This window comes from Schistocerca serialis, chromosome 9, assembly GCF_023864345.2.
Source record: "Schistocerca serialis cubense isolate TAMUIC-IGC-003099 chromosome 9, iqSchSeri2.2, whole genome shotgun sequence".
In the NCBI taxonomy this organism is placed as follows: domain Eukaryota; kingdom Metazoa; phylum Arthropoda; class Insecta; order Orthoptera; family Acrididae; genus Schistocerca; species Schistocerca serialis.
In genome coordinates this window covers 466,619,890-466,641,123 of record NC_064646.1, presented here as the reverse complement: position 1 = coordinate 466,641,123, position 21,234 = coordinate 466,619,890, and the positions used below count along the sequence as shown (strand labels likewise).

Below are 21,234 nucleotides of genomic sequence, written 5' to 3'. Positions count from 1 at the left end.
AGTGATGCAGGCTTCATTGCTGCGGTGCAAAATTGGTTACAGGTGCAACCGAAAAACGTATTTTCTGATGAAATAAAAAAAAAAAACCTCGTAAAACGTCAGGAAAACTGCATTGAAGTCCAGGGAGGTTACGTAGAAAAGTAACGCATGTTTCAGTTTTCTATCATCAGAATAAGTACAGCTTTTCACAAGTGTGTCTTTACTTTTTGAATTCCCCTCGTCTAGCTGTATGTAGATGATTTTGTAAACAAGCTTTACCTATAATGTACTGTTAAAGATATAACAAGGGATGGCTTTTCTGATAGTGCATACGGGTGAATAGTGAGTGTCAGTATAATGTAAGTGTTAGCGAATTGGGATGTTATATTCTCCTCTTGTGGAAACAAATTTAAGTGATTTTATTCCTTTTTTAAGTAGCCTTTAGATGCGTACGTTTTGCCACCATGTTTGGTGTTTTTATGGGTTCCACTTTAATTAAAATTACAATAAAAGTAAATTTGGCAACGGAGGGTTTCGTGTATTTATTAGTTGCCGAGTGGATCCTAAGTTAAGTGCAGGAACATCTTCAAAGTAGCTTCAATATGTTACAAAACACGTAAATTTATACGCAGCAGACTTTTAAGCCAGGACAGACGGAGCCTGTAAATCCCATTCTGAAAAGATAAGATCACTTTAGTTGTAAGTTCTTTTTTATAGGCAGGACTGGTTTCGCAACATTTTAGCAATGAAATCATGTCATGTTCCTATCGAGAAAAAGGAATGGTATGACCGAGGGTTCATTGGCAGCAATTTTCCCCTAGTTTGTGGACTTCAGACGTAAAATAACATAGAGGCTCACGGTATCATGTCATGTCTGACGTCCGCTACCTAGCGAAAGGTTTATGACGGTGGGCCATGGGTCTTCCCGCTCTCTTTTCTCGATCGGAACATGATTTTATTACACATGATTATGCACCTAAATGCTGCGAAATTGGTCATGCCTATAAATAAAGAGTTACAGCTAAAGCGATCTTATCTTTATACAACATAAATCTGTGGAACTAAAAATATTTACATGTGCTGCACAAAAGACAATCTCAAGTCTGACAAGAACAAAAACATTAGAAAATTCCGGAAGCTGCTTATGCGCACTCCTCATTGTTATTCTAATATTGGTCACTAGATTGAAACACGGGAACATTATGCGTCGCTAGGTACGCTATCGTCAAGGTTCAACATTTTCGCCTACAACATCGTAATATTTTCAGTATTGTACCTCACTCTTTGCGAGTTCCACTAGTATAAATGAGCATTGAGGATGAACATGTTGACTCAATGTCTCCTACCGCAGATACAACTGGGGCACGAACACACAGCCGCACTCAACTTTTCGACAGAATGCAGCGTAGCCGTCTTTCGAGACAGTGTTGTTACTTCACAAGCAGTTCGACTACACAAGATTATCCGGTATGTGAGGCGTACCGGTTTTACGTGGGATAGCCTGTACCTGCAGCATTTTACACAGTTGATCTTTCGCGTAGTCCCTGCCGGCTACAAGCTTTTATTGGAAACAAAACTCGTAATCTGCAACACACCTTGTAGCTAATGTTTTTGTTCAAATAACGGTAACTGCAACCCCATTGCAATACCTGAAAGAATTCTGTGTGTGGGGTTTGGGCCCGTGCCATAGATTTTTCGTGAAACTTTCAGGTGAAATCGTAACAAGTGTTTCTCGTTAATTTGTAATTTAATTACGATTATCCTTAATACAGAGCTATTCAGAAAGAAGGGGCAGATTTCAAACATTGCTTCCAAACTACGAAAGACAGAAACACAATTCCAACATTTCTGGAAATAGAAAAGTTTAAATTTTTATGCGTTCAATGTGAACACCATGTGTTTCTAGACATATATCAAACCGGTGGCTCATTTCATGCCACACGCGAAGCAACTGGTCTCTCGTCGAATTCACAGCCTCAACAATGCGATGTCACACACTTTCAAGAGGACCAGGCATTGGGGGGTAAAAGCGCGGTCTTTTACACAACCCCACAGATAAAAGTCACAAGAATGAGATTTTCACTCTGCAGCGGAGTGTGCGCTGGTATGAAACTTCCTGGCAGATTAAAACTGTGTTGCGGACCGAGACTCCGCTGCAGAGTGAAAATCTCTTTCTGGAAACATCCCCCAGGCTGTGGCTAAGCCATGTCTCCGCACTATCCTTTCTTTCAGGAGTGCTAGTTCTGCAGGTTCACAGAAGAGCTTCTGTAAAGTTTGGAAGGTAGGAGGCGAGGTACTGGCAAAAGTAAAGCTGTGAGGACGGGGCGTGAGTCGTGCTTGGGTAGCTCAGTTGATAGAGCAGTTGGCCGCGAAAGGCAAAGGTCCTGAGTTCGAGTCTCGGTCCGGCACACAGTTTTAGTCTGCCAGGAAGTTTCAAAAGGCACAAGGTCTGAGATCTGGAGGTGTGGGAGGCCATCTTCTGCTCCTCCTCTTCCAATCCGACGTCCTGGAATAGTGTCATTTAGAAAAATGAGGCGAGATACCATCTTGTATGAACATCAAGTCATCTCAATCGTCTTCAAGTTGAGTAAATAACCAGTTTTGAAGTATGTTTAGATAGGTTAGTCCTGTCATATTGTTCTCCATGAGGAAGAAAGCGACAGCCCCAATACGGCCGTGATTGGAACGCGTGCCCGGATTGTCCACATTTTAAACTGTTGTCTGTTCAGGAACGTTGGAGTTATGATGCTACCTTCTGTAATTGGGAAGATATAAATATCTGAAATTTTTTCCTTCTTTTTGAGTATCTCTGTACAGTGTTTACAGGTCACGTAGCCGTTTGGATTGTCGCTGGCCGCCGTTATAAGCCCGGCGGGCCAGTCACGTTATCGCTCTGCGCCCTTTCTTCATTTCCTTTGCGACGTTGCTGTAACTCTCGCATTAACTCGGTAATTACTTTTTAGGCTTCTTGAATTTCTTTTGTGACGAGCTTTACTCTGACAACCGTTTAAAAAATTCCGAGCATATTTACGGCTCACATGACGCGACATCCTTAATTACACTGACGGAAAAAAATCGCAACACCCAAAAGTAATTACTGTAGAATAATGAAAATTATTGCGTTGACGTCTCTAGGTAATATACAAAAATGATTAACATCTTCAAATTTTGTAGCTTGTTGTCCTCAGTTGCATGTAACATTACGGTATGTTCATAATTTTTTCTTTTGGACCGTCTAACTGCAACTGAATGAAACACAATTTTCGTGATATTCGCGTCACCTTTATTCTTTGCAAGGCATCTTCAGTGGCTTGGAATATGTAGATATTTTTACTATTTAATTTACGTATATAATACTTTTTGCGTGTGTATGAAATCGTATTTGTTTTGCTACGATTTCTTTGTTGTGCGTGCTTGCTTCTGTGTGTGTGTGTGTGTGTGTGTGTGTGTGTGTGTGTGTGTGTGTGATCAGAAGGCAGGAGGAGAGAGAGAGAGAGAGAGAGAGAGAGGGGGGGGGGGGAGACAGAGAGAGGAAGATATGTATTTATTTTAATGTGACTGCATGTGCAAGTGGGATGATTTTTATCTTATCATTTATTTTATTAAGTGTAGTAGCGAGTCTGTACTGATGTGTGTTTGCTCATTTATCAGTTGTTTGTCTTCAGCAATGGCTTCCTGGATGTGGAAGTTTTTTTGCATTTGTATAAGATATTTGTCATTGTTGTTTATTCTGATTATTTTCATATCTTTTTCAATGTTTGTAGGATGGTGGTTACGGCATTTCAAGTGCTATGCAAACGCGGAATGGCTTGTTTTATTATTCCAACACCTGATGTGTTTTTTGTAACGTGCATTAAAATTCCTACATATCATGCCTATCTATATTGAATCACAAGTTTCACAATTTTGATCCTCGGAATTTATCCCTCACACACACACACACACATACACACATACATTCACACTCAAACAAATCACAGATATCCGAAAGATTACACTGGAAAGTTGGCAGTGACTTCGATGTTTGGCAATAACATATGACAGTCGGTAACACAAACCAAAACATAGTTCCTACTGCTGTGAAGTTTGGAAAACAAAAATCGAAATGGTAATTACAAGAAGAAGAATAGTGGCAAAAATGGAACAAAATCACAACACGTAGAACATCATCCAAGGATTTAAAGATTAAAAACGGTCTTGATCGCAACATTTTATTTTTATTGGAGTGATCGGTTTCGATTCTATTTAAGAACCATCTTCAGACTCCAGAACGGTGGGTGGACTCCGTGGTGCAAGTTGTGCCGACCCTCGACGCTGGAATAACTGATCAGTGTTTTCAAAAATTTTATCATCCAAGGAACCTGTAAGTAGAATTTAAAATATTAGTACATCATAGAAAAACTAACCACTAGAACCCTTTATAACCTATATATACATGGTTCCAAAACGTAAACTAAATAGTAAAAATATGTGCATATTCCAGGCCACTGAGGGTGCACTGAAAAGATTAAAGGCAAAACGCACACGGCACGGAAACTGTGTTTCATTCAGTTGTAGTTAGACCATTTAAAATTATCATACTGTAACAAGTGATTAATATTGCGACATCACAGGTTAATACAAGTGCAAGATAAACCATTGCGAATGTGAAATGCTGATACATTAACAAGCTTTGTCACCCCCAGAATGTTGAGTGCAAGCAAACGTGGATGCATGTGCCGGATGGTAGATTATGGGATGCAGTTCCGTGCCAGTTGCACTTCGTCAGCCAACACAGCGATGGTTAATGCTGTTTGTGGATGACGCTGGAGTTGGCGTCTGACGGGACCCCATATGTGCTCGACTGGAAAGAGATATGGTGATTGAGCAGGCGAAGGCATCATGTTGACACTCTGTAGAGCATGTTGGATTATAACAGCGGTATCTGGATGAGCGTTATCCTGTTGGAAAACACGTCCTGGGATACTGTTCATGAATGGCAGTACAACCGGTGGTATCACCAGACTGACGTACAAGTTTGCAGTCAGGGTGCGAGGGACAACCACGAGAGCGCTTCTGACCAATACTTGGCCATCACTGGCACCGATTCGTAACCAGCTTTCGTCAGAAGACATAACACACCTCCATTCTTCCGTCCAGAGAGCTGTTGCTTGACACCACTAAGTCGAAAATGGTGGTAGTTTGGGGTGAGTGGAATGCATGCTGCAGGGGCTCTGGCTCGGAGCTGGCCATGAAATAACCGATTCGTAACAGTTCTTTGTGTCACTGTGATGCTAAGTGCTGCTCAAGATGGTGCTGAAGATGCAATGCGATGCGCCAGGTCCGTACACCGAATACGATGGTCTTCCCTCTCGACATTGCCACATGGCCACCCGACTCCAGTCTTCTTGTGACCGTACATTCTCGTGACCACTGCTACCAACAATCACATAGAATGGCTACACTCCCACTACATCTTTCTGCAGTATCGCGGGAGAAACATCCAGCTTATCGTAGCCCTATTACACAGCCTCTTTCAAACGGTGTGAGGTGTTGATAATGGTGTCTTTGTTCGCCTTAAAGGCGTTCTTGAATAACAGCAACTCACCACGTCCAATCTTTACAGTGTGTACTTGAAAGAAACATGATTTGCATCGTCATGGTGAAAGTACTAGCGCCGCTCTTATAGGACTGGCACGAAATTTAAATAGACATCGTCCTTCAGGCGTAGGAACACACCTATCAGCTTTCATTTACGTCACACAATTCTTTCTTAGAGTCCCCTTTATGTGTGCTGAAGTCTTTTTCTCAAAAGACAAAAATTATTCCGGTATAGTAAGGTTCTTTTCAAAATGTGAAAAACTGGTCGGAGGTACAACATGGTCATGTTCACAGGAATAAATATTCTATTCAAATTTAAAACAGTTGCAGTCGAGAAACTCTTGCCCATACTGTATTTTTTTACTACAAACCAAAGTCAGTAAGTGAAATCAAACTAAGAAGAATTGTTCTCAAAAACCAGTTCCAAGTTAACATCTTGGAACAGAAGCTATTGACAATTAATAAAAATTTTCATTTTCAAGACAGGCGAAATCGTTAAGACATTGTAGAAACACAGTTCATTTGCAAATATCACGTATTCAGTCGTAGAAAAGGCCTTTAGTTTCAAGGTACAAGATGGTGCACGAATGGCAAAATATGGTTTAACCATCCACAAGTTATGTAACTAATTTTAAACAGAATTTTACTCACCATAAAGCCCTATTACTGTAGAAGTAACAATTTCCTTCAAACAGTTTTTATGTATTGAACGGCACTTAAATATATAGAGCTCTTAATATTTACATACGCTGCACAAAACACAACCTCATGTCTCACAACGCAAAAAACAGTATAAAATGCCAGAAACTGCTTATGGCGGTCTGTATTGCGGCTTCCTTTATGTGATTCTAAAACCGCTTACCAGACTGAAGCACCAACCTGGAAACACCATGTTTTCCTAGGTACACTATCCTCTAAATCCAACATTTTCTTCTCCTTTTTGAGAAATGAAATGATCGGCAACATGCCCCAATTTACGCTCTACGTTTATAATAAAGAAGTAAGAAAGCGATCGTAAGGTGTGGGAATAAGTTCAGCTCAGTCAGCGAATATATTGAGAAATTGCTCAGCAACTGTAACATTTCCAATTCATATTCACACAAGTACGTTTCCTTTCTTTGTCGAGAGCTTCGTAATACTCTATCACATTGCTCCTCCAACAGTGACCCACACATCCCTTCAAGACTTCACGGTGTGAAGTGCTGCTCACTACAAGCAGCCTTGCCTTCCGTCCTGACGGGTAGGTGGGTGAACGAGGGACTTTCCGCTGTGGAAGTGGACAGTTGTGCTGCCATGATCCGTGGCTAGCTGGTGGCGGTAGTCACCAGCCATCGCTTTCAGAGTTCGCTGCGGAGTTCCTACGGCATTGTTTTCTATGTCGCTCGGTCGCTCATCAGAAGCGACATCTCATTCTAGCCCACGCAGAAGCGCGCGCACACACACACACACACACACACACACACACACACGTGACCAGTGTTTGCATCTCAAATGAAATCGGTAGTCATTCACAGTGTAAGTTCTACGAAAAAAAAAAAAAAGAAAGGCATCACGAAGAAATCATCCGAATGGGACGGAAATCGGTAGTTGTGATGTATATGTATAGGCAAACAAATGATTACAATTTCATAAAAATTGGATGATTTATCGAAGAGAAAGAGCTTCACAAACTGAGCATTGAGTAAGTTAGTAACGCGTTGGTCCACCTCTGGCACTTATCAAAGCAGATCCTCGGCTTGGCATTCATTGATAGAGTTGTTGGATATCGTGCCAAATGCAGTCCAACTGGCGCGTTAGAACGACAAAATCGCGAGCTGGTTGGACGGTCCTGCCCGTAATACTCCAAACCTTCTCAATTGGGGAGAGATCGGACGACTTCGCTCGCCAAGATAGGATTTGGGAAGCACGGGCACGAACACAAACACAAGCAGCACAACCTCTCGCTGTGCGCGGCCGGGCGTTATCTTGCTGAAGTGTAGGCCTAGGACGGACTGCCGTGAAGTGCTAAAGCAACGGGCCATCCAGAGGTGGAGCAGCGCGTTACTGACTTGCTCAATTTGTCAACTTCTTCCTCGTGACTAAATCATCCGATCTTTCAGAAACTGTAATCATTTGTTTGTCTATACATGTACAAACCGATTTCTGTCCCATTCGAAGAAGTCCTTGGTGGTTCGGTGGTTCGTCGTTTCCTTCTTTCTTTTCTCTCTCTCTTTTTTGTTTTTTTGTTTTGTTTTTTTGGAATTAATCAGTCAACTCAAACAAATAAACTCACACAACAGACACTCACAGCAAACGGCGTACAATTACTGCCTACTTGTCAGTGGCCGACTGACCCTGTACACAACTTGGGCTACCGTTATATATGCCACCTTGCCACCTCTTCAAGACAAAATCCAGAAAGAAAAAGCACCGCTCATAAATTTTTTGATTGGTATAAAAACAGTTTAATTTTGTGGCATAAATGCAATGTAGTTTTGCAGCATTTCCCTGAATACACCAAGTAGCTTATATGAGTTTAACATCCATAAAAATAATAATGTTTTTTACGAGCCGATGTACAATATGATTTTGACTTCTGTCCCACCTCGCTAGCAGCTGAAGGACGTTGTGAATATCGTCTTGGAAACTCAACTGCCATGATGTTGTATGACAATACTGGTAGCCGAGGTGCAGAACAGTTTGACCCTGACGGGAATTACGTAGAGGTCACCGTATCAGCATCAGATTCAAAGTGTAGACATGTAAATTTTGCATGCAGCTGCGAGTGCAGTGTGCAAAAAATGCACGGCAAGCGAGGACGAATAAATTGCTGTTATAGCCTACAAAGGCGGGGGTGAGGACCTGAGGCGAGTCCCCAAGGCCAGTGTAAAATTGTCTCGAGGCGTTCGTTACTCGATCCACGTGCTCCAGTAGCTCGTTTGAACGCTGTTGCAGGTGTCGCGACTCCAGTTCAAGAAGATGGTGAGCGCCGAATTCGCCCAGATCATGTCGCTGCACGCCGGCGAGGCGTACGCCATGCAGAACATCACGCGGACCGACCGCCTGGGACTGCTGCTCTCTGGAAAGGTGAGCCGTCGCCTGCACCAGTTAGGACAAGACCTACCAGGCGTGCGTGTAGACTAACTGGAGCTGCTGCTGTCCGGAAAGGTGAGGCGTATCTCAGCTCCTGAAGGAGGACTACAGAACATCACGCATGTAGACCAACTGAAACCACTGCTGTGTGCCAAGGTAAGGCATCAGATACGTCTCATCTTACGTCTGTAACTTACGCTGGAATGCAATTTGGGTGTAGGTCTATGCTGTCGCACAGAAAGGTGAGGCATCTATTGCCCCATTCCTCAGGTCCCCAACTCACGGTGTGGTTGTTGTTGTTTTCTTCAGTCCGAACACTGGCTTGAAGTACGTCTCCATTCTACTATATTCTCTGCAAGCCTCTTCATCTCCGAATAACTACTGCAGTCTGCATCCTTCTGAATTTCCTTACTGTATTTATCTCTTGGTCACGCTCTACGATTTTTACTCTCACACTTCCCTCCACTATTAAGCTGGTGATCCCTTGATGTCTCAGTGTGTGTCCTATCAGTCCAGATGTGCCACAAATTTCTTTTCTCCCCAATTCTGTTCACTTTCTCCTCATTAATTACAAGTTATACAGATCTAATGTTCAACATTTTTCTTCTGTAGCACCATGTTCCGACAGTTTATGTTCTCTTCTTGTCTAAACTGCTTATCGTCCATGTTTCTATGTCATACGCGGCTACACTCTGTACAATTACTTTCACAAAAAAGTTCCTGACACTTGGATCTATATTCGAAGTTAACCAACTTCTCTTCTCCAGAAACGTTTTTCTTGTCGTTGTCATTCTATATTTTATATCCTCAACTTCGGCCATCAGTAGTTATTTTACTGTCCGATTAGCAGAACTCATCTACCATCTTGGGTCTAGTTTCCTAATCCAATTCCCTCAGCATCATCCTTTTTTATTCGTCTACGTGCCAGTATCCTTGATTTACTTTGCTGATTTTCATCTTATCTCCTCTTTTCAACACTTATTAGTGCTTTTCTGTCTCTGACAGACCTACAACATTATCGGCAAACCTCAAAGGTTTTATTTCTTCGCCCTGCACTTTAATTCCTACTCCAGATTTTTCTTTGCTCTCACTTACTGCTTCATCAGTGTATAGATTGAATAACATCAGGGATAGGCTACAGCCCTGTCTCACTCCCTTCTCAACCACTGCTTCCCTTTCATGTCCCTCGACTCTTACGACTGCACTTTCCTTTCTGTAGTTGTGAATAGCCTTTCGCTCCCTGTATGTTACCTCTGATACCTTCAGAACTCCGAAGAGAGTATTGAAATGCCTGGGCTAGCAGGACAGAACGGATTAGTTTGTGGAAAGGGGCCAAAATGAGTTCCTGTCCGTTGCACTCAACACACAAACTTTATTTATCAACACACAATATTACAACAAGGATCCAAAACACTCAAAACTTTAATCGACCTCCTTTGATTAACTTTAGATCGGCTGAAGGCCACATTCAAAATCCAAGACACAAGGCTTAAGCAAATTGAAATACAAGGTTCTTCTGGAGTTTTCACCCAAGAATTTTTCTAAATGTTCAATCTAATCGGCGGAAGGCCTTAGCAATTTAATTGTAATGGAACTGGGCTGGAGGTGGCATATTAAGCAATAAGAGGAGTTTCAATCAAAAGACAGAAGGCCTTATCTTAAAACATTTCATGCAAATTGGCCTGAAGGCCCCATCTTATGCCTTAAGGGCAAGAGAAGATTAATTTAAGAGATATTAAAACTCGGCTGAAGGCCGCTCATCAACAAATAATTTAACGGTTTAGGCCCTAGACGAAGAGTTTCTATTTTAAAGGGCAGAAGGCCATATGTTAAAACATTTCATACAAAATAAAGAATAACAATCTCATGCCTTAAGGGCAAGACAAGGACATTAACTTAAGAGATATTAATACTCGGCTGAAGGCCACATAATAACAAAATCTATTTAATGGCTTAAGGCCTAGAAACAGTTTCAATCTAAAAGGCAGAATGCCTTGTCTTAAAATCTCTCCAGTAAAATTCGGCTGAAGGCCCCATATAAAAATATAACAATCTTATACCTTAAGGGCAAGACAAGAACATTAATTTAAGAGAAATTGATAATCTGCTGGAAGCCACACATCAACCAAATAACTAAAATCCAAACATGGGCACAAGGAACAGTGCTCAGAAGCTTCGAAGGGTCAGCCTGGGATTGTAACACTAATGCCCGTTTGGGTGAGACAGGCAGCCTGTCCAACGACTTCTCAATCTGGAGGTAGCCCAACCGACATACAGCCGACCGACCAATCAACCAAATCAGCTCCACTCCATGCAACCAGCAAAACGACCACAAGATTTCAATACACGACACACAGAATGTTGGCGCCCACAACGACCAAAAACACCTCAGCTGGACAGCAAGAGCACGACAAGGAAAATACACTGCCTAAAATTACGTCAACGACTAGGGCAGGTAACTGGAACGTCAACGGCCACAAGGGAGAAGATACCGCTGGTCAACTTCAATAATAGGGAATAAATTAAGTTAAATTTCAGAGGAAGGCGTTTGGAATCTTAGCCGACTAAAATACACACACGTTGTTGCTCGTGAGAATGTCCCTAAGCCGACAACCAGCATCCTATGAAGAAATGTAAGCAGTTGAGGATCGCTAGTAAATTAAGTGAGGACTCAACTTTCATGTCCAAGGTTGGTGGGCGACGAACTTCGTAGCACACGCAAGCAGCACCTCACACTCCAACCATGCGCGCACGCCGCCAGCGGCTCCAGCCCGCGCGCCAGGGGCTTGCTTGCTGTCCTACGCCAACCGACCGACTGGACTGCTGGTCTGGTGCCCTACGCCAGCCGACCGACTGGACTGCTGGTCCGTCCGCGACAGCTGCTCCGTCGCAACTGCACTGCTGGTGCGTCTCCCACTGCTGCTGCTGCTGCTGGAAAACACTGGCAACACCTGCCAGGTGTGTGGGCAGTGTAAGCAGCGCAGCTGCTGTTCCTGCACTAACCTCAGGGTTGAACTGAGTGGCCTCTCTGTTTGAGCTACCCTGAGGGAGCCTCTCTGACCGTGGAGACGCTCTAAGTGGCGTTATCGACACCGCGGGAGATTGGCTACTCCCGCAGGAGGTCGGGCCAACGTGTTGTCGGCCTGTGGTGGACCTGACGGCCCAGCCCACGAATCAGGCGACTGCCAGAGTGTTCTGCAGTGTTGTAGATCACTCTGGCGATGTGTCGGAAGCGATCCCGCAGTAGCGGGACGCCTGCTTCCTCGTGAAGCAGCCTCGTCGGGTAGCGAGGCGGCTTGTGGAGGGAAAGGCGCAGCGCCCTGTTTTGGACGCCCTTTCGAAACTTCTGAGCACTGTTCCTTGTGTGTTATGTAGTAATTTCCCTGTTGGATTTTAGTTATTTGATTGATGTGTGGCTTCCAGCCGAGTATCAATTTCTCTTAAATTAATGTTCTTGCCTTGCCCTTAAGGCATGAGATTGTTATATTTTTATATGGGACCTGAAGCCGAATTTTACTGTAGAGATTTTAAGGGGACACAGTCGCGAGGGAACTCCCATAAGGAATCAATGCTAAAACGAGCAAACGTCAGGTACACTTTCTGAAGTAACTACTGGAGATAAAGACCTGAAACTTTTACAGTGTACAGCTGAAACATCATTCTCAAATCAAATAAAAATGGTTAATGTATTTTATATATTACATGAGTAATCTTTTTTTGTTCTATAAGACAAAAAATTAAAACTTTTCTAAACACCTTGGAGCTTGTAAATCTGTTCTTTTTATCACTACTGGTCTATTTTTTATCTAATTAATCATCGTTGTATTAACAAGAGATACTGTAAGTCTGATGTCTGTAGCAGTCATAGTTTTTGAGAAAAGTGTACCAGAAGGTCAAAAAATGTAGTTTTGAGAAAAATGGTATTAAAGTTTTACATGCAAGAAAGTAATGTACAATGTCATACAGACACACTTTTAAAACATTCCAGGGCTATACTGTGGCTCAGCTTCTTGATCTTTATCTTCTTTTCTTTGATCTTCTGGCTATCCTGGCCTCCTTGGTAGCATTTCCTGCGGAAATATCAGCATAACGGATACGGTCCATGTCGATATTTTTCAGTCCCCTTTCAGTATTGATACCAGCCTTTGTTCCCAAGAGTCTTAATACATCAGTCTTCTTTGACACACCAGCATTGAAGCACATCACTGCATCATGAACACCAAATTTTAGTGTTTCTTTTCTAACGAAAACAGTTTTTGGTAGCCTTATCCAAATGACAGAATTCAAACTTTCATTTGGGTTTTGAGTTTTTCCATGGAGACACTTTTTCAAGAACTCTTGTTGGCTAAGGTCTCTGAAAATGGGTTTCACAGCTAGCAGGATTTTTTCTGGAATTGAATGTTTGTGCTTATAGCTGGAAGATGTAGGTGGGTTGTTGAATTTGTATCGGCTGTCAGGTCCCCGTGGGCAAAGGTTATGTTGTGGTTCCTCATCTGTTGAAATTTTATGAAACAATATAGCCCAGATGGCTCTCCTCATTGCTTCTACAGTGTTGCAGTTATTTATAATGGCCATAGGATAATAAGTCTGGATCCTGTCTATTTTAGCCTTTGTCAGGCCCCCTTTACCACCTAACTTTTTTTCCTTACATATCTTTAGAAGTCGTGATCCCATTCTTTTTTATACATGTCCTATACATTCCAGTTTATTAATTTTGACTCTAGGCCCCATCACACCCGAGCTGGAGGCGACGGCGCATCTCGGCCGCGTTCGTGCTACGGGTGAACAACGCCGTGTCGTCAGCACAAAGTGCTAACTCCATGCGTGCCACCAGCGGAGCGTCGGCTGTGTAGAGGGAGTACAGCAGGGGGCCGAGAACCGAACCCTGCGGCACTCCCGCGCGAATCTGCCGATCGGTGGAGTCTCCGTCTGCTCGGACGTGGAATGTTCGTCCCGAGAGATAGGAGCGCAGCAGGGCCACGTGTGACGTTGGTACCCCGTGTACAAAAAGTTTATACGTGAGGCCGTCATGCCACACGCAGTCGAAGGCCTCGGAGACGTCGAGAAGCACCGCCCCGAGGTACTCCCGCTTCTCCAGCGCTCGCATTGCCTGCTCCACGAGGCGCAAACAGCTGCTGGGTGGTCGAATGGCCGCTCCGGAACCCGAACTGCTCCTCAGGGATGAGCTGATGGTGCGTGACGTGGCGTAGCAGCCACCCCACGTACAGCCTCTCAAAAACTTTTGAGAGGGACAGGAGCAGGCTGATCGGGCGGTAATTCGCTGCCTGGCGGGGGTCCTTCCCGCTCTTAGGAATGGCAACCACTTCCGCGTGTTTCCACGGGGAAAGGAAGGTCCCAGAGCGGAGTATGCTACTGAAGATGTCCGCCAGAGTCTGGTGTACCTCCAGCGGCAGCATCGTCAACAGGCAGTTGGTGACTCCGCCCGAGCCACCCGCCTTGGGATTGAGGCGACAGGGCTGCAAGTCGACTTCCTCCACCGATATCTCTTCGATCTCGTCGTTTTCGTTCCGCGCAGCGATGAAAACCGGCAACTGGTCCTCCACTAGGCGGACGTGGTCGACATCAACCACGCCCTCGATGGGTTGAAAATTGTCTGCAAACGTGTCGGCGGGGACGCTGGCCTTTGCTTCGGGCTCGCAGACAACGTTTGCACCCACTTGGAGAGGAGGAATGCTCTGGTGTCGACGAAGGAAGCGCCTGGCGGTCCGCCACGCGCTGCCGTCCGTCGTCGTGAGGGTGGCCACAAGGCCCGCCAAGTCCCGGTTTCTGTGCTCGTCCACGGCGGCCCGAATCTCGTGCCGCGCCCTGTTGAGGCGGCGTCTCGTCTCCAGCCGCGTGAGCTGCCACTCCAGAAAGAGGCGATTCTTGTGGGTGATCGCCTCCAGGATATGCGGCGGGAGTTGGCGCGACGTCTCTCGCGGCCGTCCTGGCCGCCTGGGAGTAGCCACCAACGCGGCTGCGAGTGTGTGGCGCGTGAAAAGGGCCAACGCCCCGTCGGCTCCTCCCACGTCCGGATCAGGCGCTCCCTCGAGGCGGTCTAAGACCTCTGCCCGGGAACGGGCCTCATCGATGCCGCGGAAGATGCGGCAGGCAGCCGGCAAGGACGCGCCGACGGCATCCGTGTTGAAGACGACTGGGAGGGGATCAGACGACAGGGCGCATCGGACGGCGGCAGACGTGAAGTGTCTGACACCTTTCAGTACAGCGGTGTCGAACACGTCGGGCTGGCCTCGGTGAGGAAAGACAGTGTGGTCGTAAGGCCCCAGCAAGATCGCGCCATGCCGTTGCGTGGCGCGAGGGAGGCGGCGGCCGCTGGCGTTGATGATGCGGATGTTCCATTCCGTATGTTTGGTGTTAAGGTCGCCCGCAATGAAAATCTTGCCCGCAGCTCGTGGTCGTGCGGTAGCGTTCTCGCTTCCCACGCCCGGGTTCCCGGGTTCGATTCCAGGCGGGGTCAGGGATTTTCTCTGCCTCGTGATGGCTGGGTGTTGTGTGATGTCCTTAGGTTAGTTAGGTTTAAGTAGTTTCTAAGTTTTAGGGGACTGATGACCATAGATGTTAAGTCCCATAGTGCTCAGAGCCATTTTTGAATCAAAATCTTCCCGCGCAACGCCAGTAGAGCATCGAAGTCAGCCTCCTGGAGCAGTCCCCTCGGCGGGCTTGTAGGCTGCAACGAAGGTGATGTCTGCTGCCGTAGTGGTAACAGTCACCCCAGTGGCTTCCACAGCGGCGAGGGGCGGAAGCTGCACTTCATGGTGTTTCAGGGAAGCCTCGATGTAAACGGCCGTCCCTCCGCCATGGGACAACCTGTCGGTGCGGTAGCGCCGATAATTGGCCATCTTTACATGTATCCCAGGCTTCAGGAAGGTCTCGCACACGAGGCAAATATCGATTGTCTCGTCGCGCAAGAACTCCCTGAATTCCCCTTGCTGTGGGAACAAGCTATTTGCGTTAAAAGCGCAGACGGCGAGGTCGCGGATATGGTGATTATCCGTGGCGGGGTGGAGGAACAACGCCGACCTGGAGAACCACCGTGATCGCGGTGACGAACAGCGGGAGTTGCTCGAGCAGCTGGCTCGACGACCGCAGAAGTGATCGGAGCTCAGCTGCTTCTGATGCAGTGGAGGCGGCCTCCGCCACTGGGGCGGCTGACTGGGGCGCTCTGGAGGTGTCGACTGTCGTGGAGCGACAGTTTCCGGCCGCATCTGCCGCGGCGGAGTGTCGGAGGCAGTCTGTTGTGCAGCGGCGAGGGTGACATGCCTCGCGCGCCGGCGACGCCTGCGCATGCGGGCAACCCGCGGGTCAGGCGCGGCCGCAGGGGTAGCCGCCCTCTCGGGCGAAGCGGCGGACGGCGCAGTCGGCTGCTGTCTCTCTCCGACGGGTTGGTCAGAGCGCTGGGAGGGGGCAGGTAACCCGCTCTCGGTGGCGGCAGCGAAGCTGGTGGAAGGGTGCACCTTACGAGAAGGAGCACCCTTGCCTCGCTGCTGGTTTCGGCCCCTCTTGAAAGCCGAACAGCCTCTATAACAGGCAACATGCCATCCGCCGCAGTTGCAGCAGGTCGGTTTGTCCTCGCGAGCCAGGCCGCAAGATTTGCTCTCGTGCTGCCCCGCGCACTTGACGCTGCGGGGAGGCATGGAGCAGTATCTGGAGACGCCGTCCAGCCGCTGGCAGGAGAAACACTGAGCCCTTTTGCCTTTGGCCCGGAGTGGTTCGACCTCAACCTCGACGCGGCCGATCCGCTGCACCTAGAAAAATTTTCCGATTTTCCAGGTTGTCTACGAGGACAACCTGGTACAGCGGCATGTCGCGGTGGGTACGGGGAGAGCCCGTGGACCTGACGCCGAAGCCTATATCCTCCAGTTCCTCACGGAAGTAGTCCGCACGAAACTTGAGGGGAAGGTGGCGGAATACCAGCTTCAGAAGTTTGAGTGGCTCGGAGGGGTGGTTGTAGCAATGGAGGCCGTCCTTGCAGATGGCGTCCATCACCGCCCGGTACTCGTCGTGTGTCGCGACCGTGACCTTGTAGAGGTCACGGCCGGCATTCTTGATAGAAGTGGACGTGGCCACTCTGTCGAGCTTCTGTTGGAAGTCCTTATACACGCCGTCCCATTGGACGACGATAGGCGGAGGGGGCGGTGGCTTCTTCTGGGGCGGCACCAGTGGTGCCTCGCCATGGACGTATACCCCTGGAAACGTGCTCGTCGTCGGCAGCGGCTGCGGTGGTTGCAGTACGGCAGCCCTGGCGGTGTGCCGCCTACGTGGGGCGACAAAGCCGTCCTCATCGGGCTGCCGGGAGACAGCATTCGACGCAGTGGGCCACTGCGGCCTCTTCGGAGGTCGCGCCTTGGCGGCATTCTGGGAAGAGCCCACTACAGTCCTCCCAGCCGCTGCAGCGGCAGCGCGGGAGGCTCTCGGTGCCTTCTTCCGCGGCCGCACGGAGTCGGAGGTCGAGAAGTGGGTGTCCGAATCGTCACGAGTCATAGCCCGGTGCTGTATGGGCGCTCGGGCTTCGTCAGAGTCGGTGTCGCGACCCTCTGCCTCGGCAAAGTTCGCGTCCGGGAGGGCAATGGCCTCCATCTTGGTGGCCTCTTGATCTGTCTTTGCGCCCGTCCAGACCGCAGGGACGGCGCGTCAACTAGCGAACCAACGGGTTCTTCACGTGTCATCGGGGCCAATGGGGCAACCGGGGGAACATCGACCTCTTGGGTGGTCGAGCCCAGCGGCGCAGCTCCCATCGAAGCCGCCGTCGCCGGGACCGCAAATTCTTGCAGTGCGACCGGCGAGGCTCTCGGTGGCACACCCTACTCTTGCTGCCCCGAGCTCGGTACTGCAGCAGCCTTCCGGATATTGCAGAAGGTCAGTATGGCCGCCTCGTCGTCATCTCGACCGGAGTAAGAGCCCCCGTGAGCGAGCTTGTTCATAATAATGAACGCTCGGTCACAAGAACGCGAGTCATCAGTGGGAGAGTAAACCTGGTCGTAGTCGGTGGTCGGAAGCTGGTTCGTCTTAAGTGGGGGGCCGGATGGGGCCGCCGACGGGATCAGCTCAGTCGCCTGAGCTGGCCCCGCCGGACGGCGACCCGCCACACCCTTCACACGAAAACACTCCTCTCGCAACGACATCTCGAACAGCTCTGTGTGCGTGCGGCGTGCGGGCGTGTGCCACTGACTACACGTTACACGACGACCCGGAAATACTATCGGTCGCTCCAGAGATGGTACGACAGTGCACTTATCGACATGCGCTGCTGCTGCCACTCACGGGCAAATAGGGCAGGATGTTACTGACGCCAGTAAATGGAATAAGGAAACGAGGCGGCACTACCGTAATAGGCATTTCGCCTGTTTCACGTATGTTGCACACCAGATGGAAGAGTTTTGTCATTGCTGGCTCTTCCAAGACTGTCAGCGGGTCTGACGGAATTTCGTCTGCTCCAGGGGCCCTTTTTCGAGTTAGGTCTTTCAGTGCTCTGTCAAATTCTTCTCGCAGTATCATATCTCTCACTTCATCTTGATCTACGTCCTCTTCAACTTCTATAATGTTGCCGTCAAGTACATCTCCTTCATACAGACTCTCTATACACTATTTTTGCAGGATCCCATATGTAGGTGTTACATTTGACAGGATTGGCAAATTGGTTAGGAAAGAGGGGGTTATATCCGCCTTCTACTCCCTGCATAAAGTCGGGCGCCTATTGAAGCGCCACGAAACCAGAGAAGACAATCACTACGCACAATCGGGCGTCTATCGCATCCACCGTAGTGAGTGTCCTTCCGCATACATAGGTCAAACTGGCCGCTCTTTTAACATACGGCTCAGAGAGCATCATGATCTTAGCAATTCCAAATCCGCTCTCACTAACCACTTGAAGGATCATAACCATTCCGTTTCAAATACAAATACAAATTGCAGCATTCTACATATTCAACGTAAGGGCCTGGTTTTAAACATTTTACGGGAAATAGGAATCATCCACAGCATTTGCCGTGATCCGTCTGACACTTTGAACGAGCAAACTGTGCTTAAGCACGCAGTCTTGCCGGATAACTTTTCTTTTTTGAAGCAGCGTCCAGCCTCATTTCCTTCTGTTTCCGGAACCTCATTACATGTATACATGTATACTTTTTAATTGGATCGATGTTTTTTTGCCATTATTTTTGTAGCTTTCAATAAGATTAACGAATGTACGGCAGATGCCTGTTTTCTACAGTGAGGTCCGCAAGATCCACCGAGTTCATTTTACATAGCTGTAAAATTGTCATCTCCTTAGAAAGGTTTGCATGTTTTTCATTTTATCTTATGACTATGGCGCATTATAGTGCTGTGGCATTAACTGTGCCGTCACTAATTAAAAATGTACCTGTCTTTCGTGTCAAATACGTCTCAGGTCTTATCTCATGTAAGCCTCGATTAGTTGTCGACTGTTGGTTATCAGGTTTCAAATTGACCCCATTTTTAATGTGTTCTTTAAGTGTTATTGCCGCTAGCTATTAATTGGCATATTACTTTCTGACAGTATATACTGTAAGGTTTTTCTACTTTCCCTATTAATCAGTAACGAGAGGAGTGGCACATGTATATGTTCTTTTAATTGATGACTGTGGCGCGTTGTTCCACGTTACCACTTATACATCCCCACTAATTTTAAAACTTGTTTGCCACTCATGTAAAAGGAAAGTTTCATTGCGCTTTACGGTTTATATAATAATTTTATATCGCAGCTTCCACTCAGTTTTACCACAGTTCTGTTCAATACGCTCCTTTATTACGCAATATGCACTTTTTAGTTATTTCGTGTATTTCTTGTGTAATTGTTTGTTTTTTCGTTATTTTAAATGTAAACCACTAATTCAAATTCTGAACGGCCGGGCTAGTGGTCCCGCGTTCTTCTCTCCGTCAGTGGATGGCAGCACTTTTGTCACTCTGGTCTACCAGTTTGCTTCCTCGTTGGCATCCACTACTCCCTGTTCTCTGCTCATAGGCACCACACCGCGCCTAGCACACGTCCACCGCGGCACTCGGGGGTCACAACACCAAGTGTAAGTGTCCCGGTGTTATTTGTATATTTCCCCACCCAGGCAGTCCTCCATAGTACTGTCTGGTGTCCCTTTCGCATTGATCGGCGGTTTCGAAATGCTTTTAAAAATTTTTTAGAATTTTTTTTCTTTTTTGTGTTTGTTGCGGCGTGGGAAATTTATCTCCCGTCTCTTGCTATTTCCAGTACAACACCTGAATATGGATTTATAACAGCCCGAAACCGGTCTTGGGACAATAAAAGAAATTTACAACTGAGGCGGTATTTTCAACCACTGCTATAATGGTCACTTGCGGATGTTCTTCCAACAGGATTGTTTGTCTTAGATTTGTCCTCTAGCCATTCCTAGTTGGCCGTTTTCCACTTCCTGTCAATCTCATTTTTAGATGTTTGTATTCCTTTCGCCTGCTTCATTTACTGCATTTTTATATTTTATCCTTTTATCAGTTGAATCAATACCTTCTCTGTTACCCAAAGATTTCTACTAGGCCTTGTATTTTTGCATATTTGATCCTCTGCTGCCTTCATGGTGCAGAACATCATGCACATAGCCGAACTGGAAGTGCTGATGTTCGCAATAAAATATTTCTCCATGACGCTTTTATGGTCGTCGAAAGAACCAGTTTCTATCACCCACCGTGAGAAAACCTGATGGCAGTTGGCGAAAGACTGAGCACAGCACAGCCATAACTATTGGGAACTCTGCTGTTAGACGATACAACGGTGGAACACAGAATAATAACATCTTAGCTCTGAAATGCGAAGCCAACTTGCAAATAATCGGATAGTGATTACCTATGCCTGAGGGTAGTAACAAAGCCGAGGCCGCACGTACCGTCGCTTGGTTCGCCACGCTGAGAGGGCCCCAGAGCGAGGTCTGTGTTCCGTGCGTGTCACAGTCAGTAGCCAAACTGCCACGCGTAAAAGTGTGCGAGGGGGGAGGGGGGAGGGGGGAGGGGCTGGTCGCAATTGGTAAGTCACTTGTTTGGAAAAATGTTCCCGAATCAGTCCTGCAGATGCCCGGGGCTGCATGAAGATGTGGCAGTACCGTATTAGACAATAAACGGAATTGTTCCGTATCTGACTATGTTTTAAACGATATCTTCTGGAGGGACATGTGCCTTGAATTTGAAAGATCTCGAATATCATTATACAAAGCAGGGGCTAATATAATTACTCGACGCAGCTGTAATCTTACCGGTCGATCTGTTTGCCAACACCTACCCAAAATACAGGAAAAGCTCCAGCGCAGAAGGAATCATGAGCGCTAGCTGGCACAGGTCCCCTGGGTGCTGTTTCAGAAAGAGGAATTTCAACAGGGATGCAGTGTATCACTGCACAATGCCAGCACCTCACTTGGAAGTACGTAATAGCATAATGATCGATATAGCTTGGGAATTCATTAATTTATGGTGACCTGCTTTGTTCAGAACATAGAAGTAGATGTAATGAAATGATGGTTCGGCATCGATGTTTGGGAGAGCCTACTTGGGGAAGTTCGGCCGCCTAGTTGCGAAGCCTTTTAAATACACACCACACTGAGCTAA

At 46.9% G+C, this 21,234-nt stretch overlaps 1 protein-coding gene across 1 annotated transcript in view; it reads left to right on the top strand.

Annotated features, from left to right (window-relative positions):
* Positions 1–21,234, top strand: part of LOC126418747 (popeye domain-containing protein 3-like) — a 291,229-nt gene that overhangs the window by 199,725 nt on the left and 70,270 nt on the right. The window contains exon 5 of the mRNA XM_050085673.1: positions 8,494–8,625. Within this exon, the coding sequence (XP_049941630.1) occupies positions 8,494–8,625 (132 nt within the window). The remainder of the gene's footprint in view (positions 1–8,493; positions 8,626–21,234) is intronic.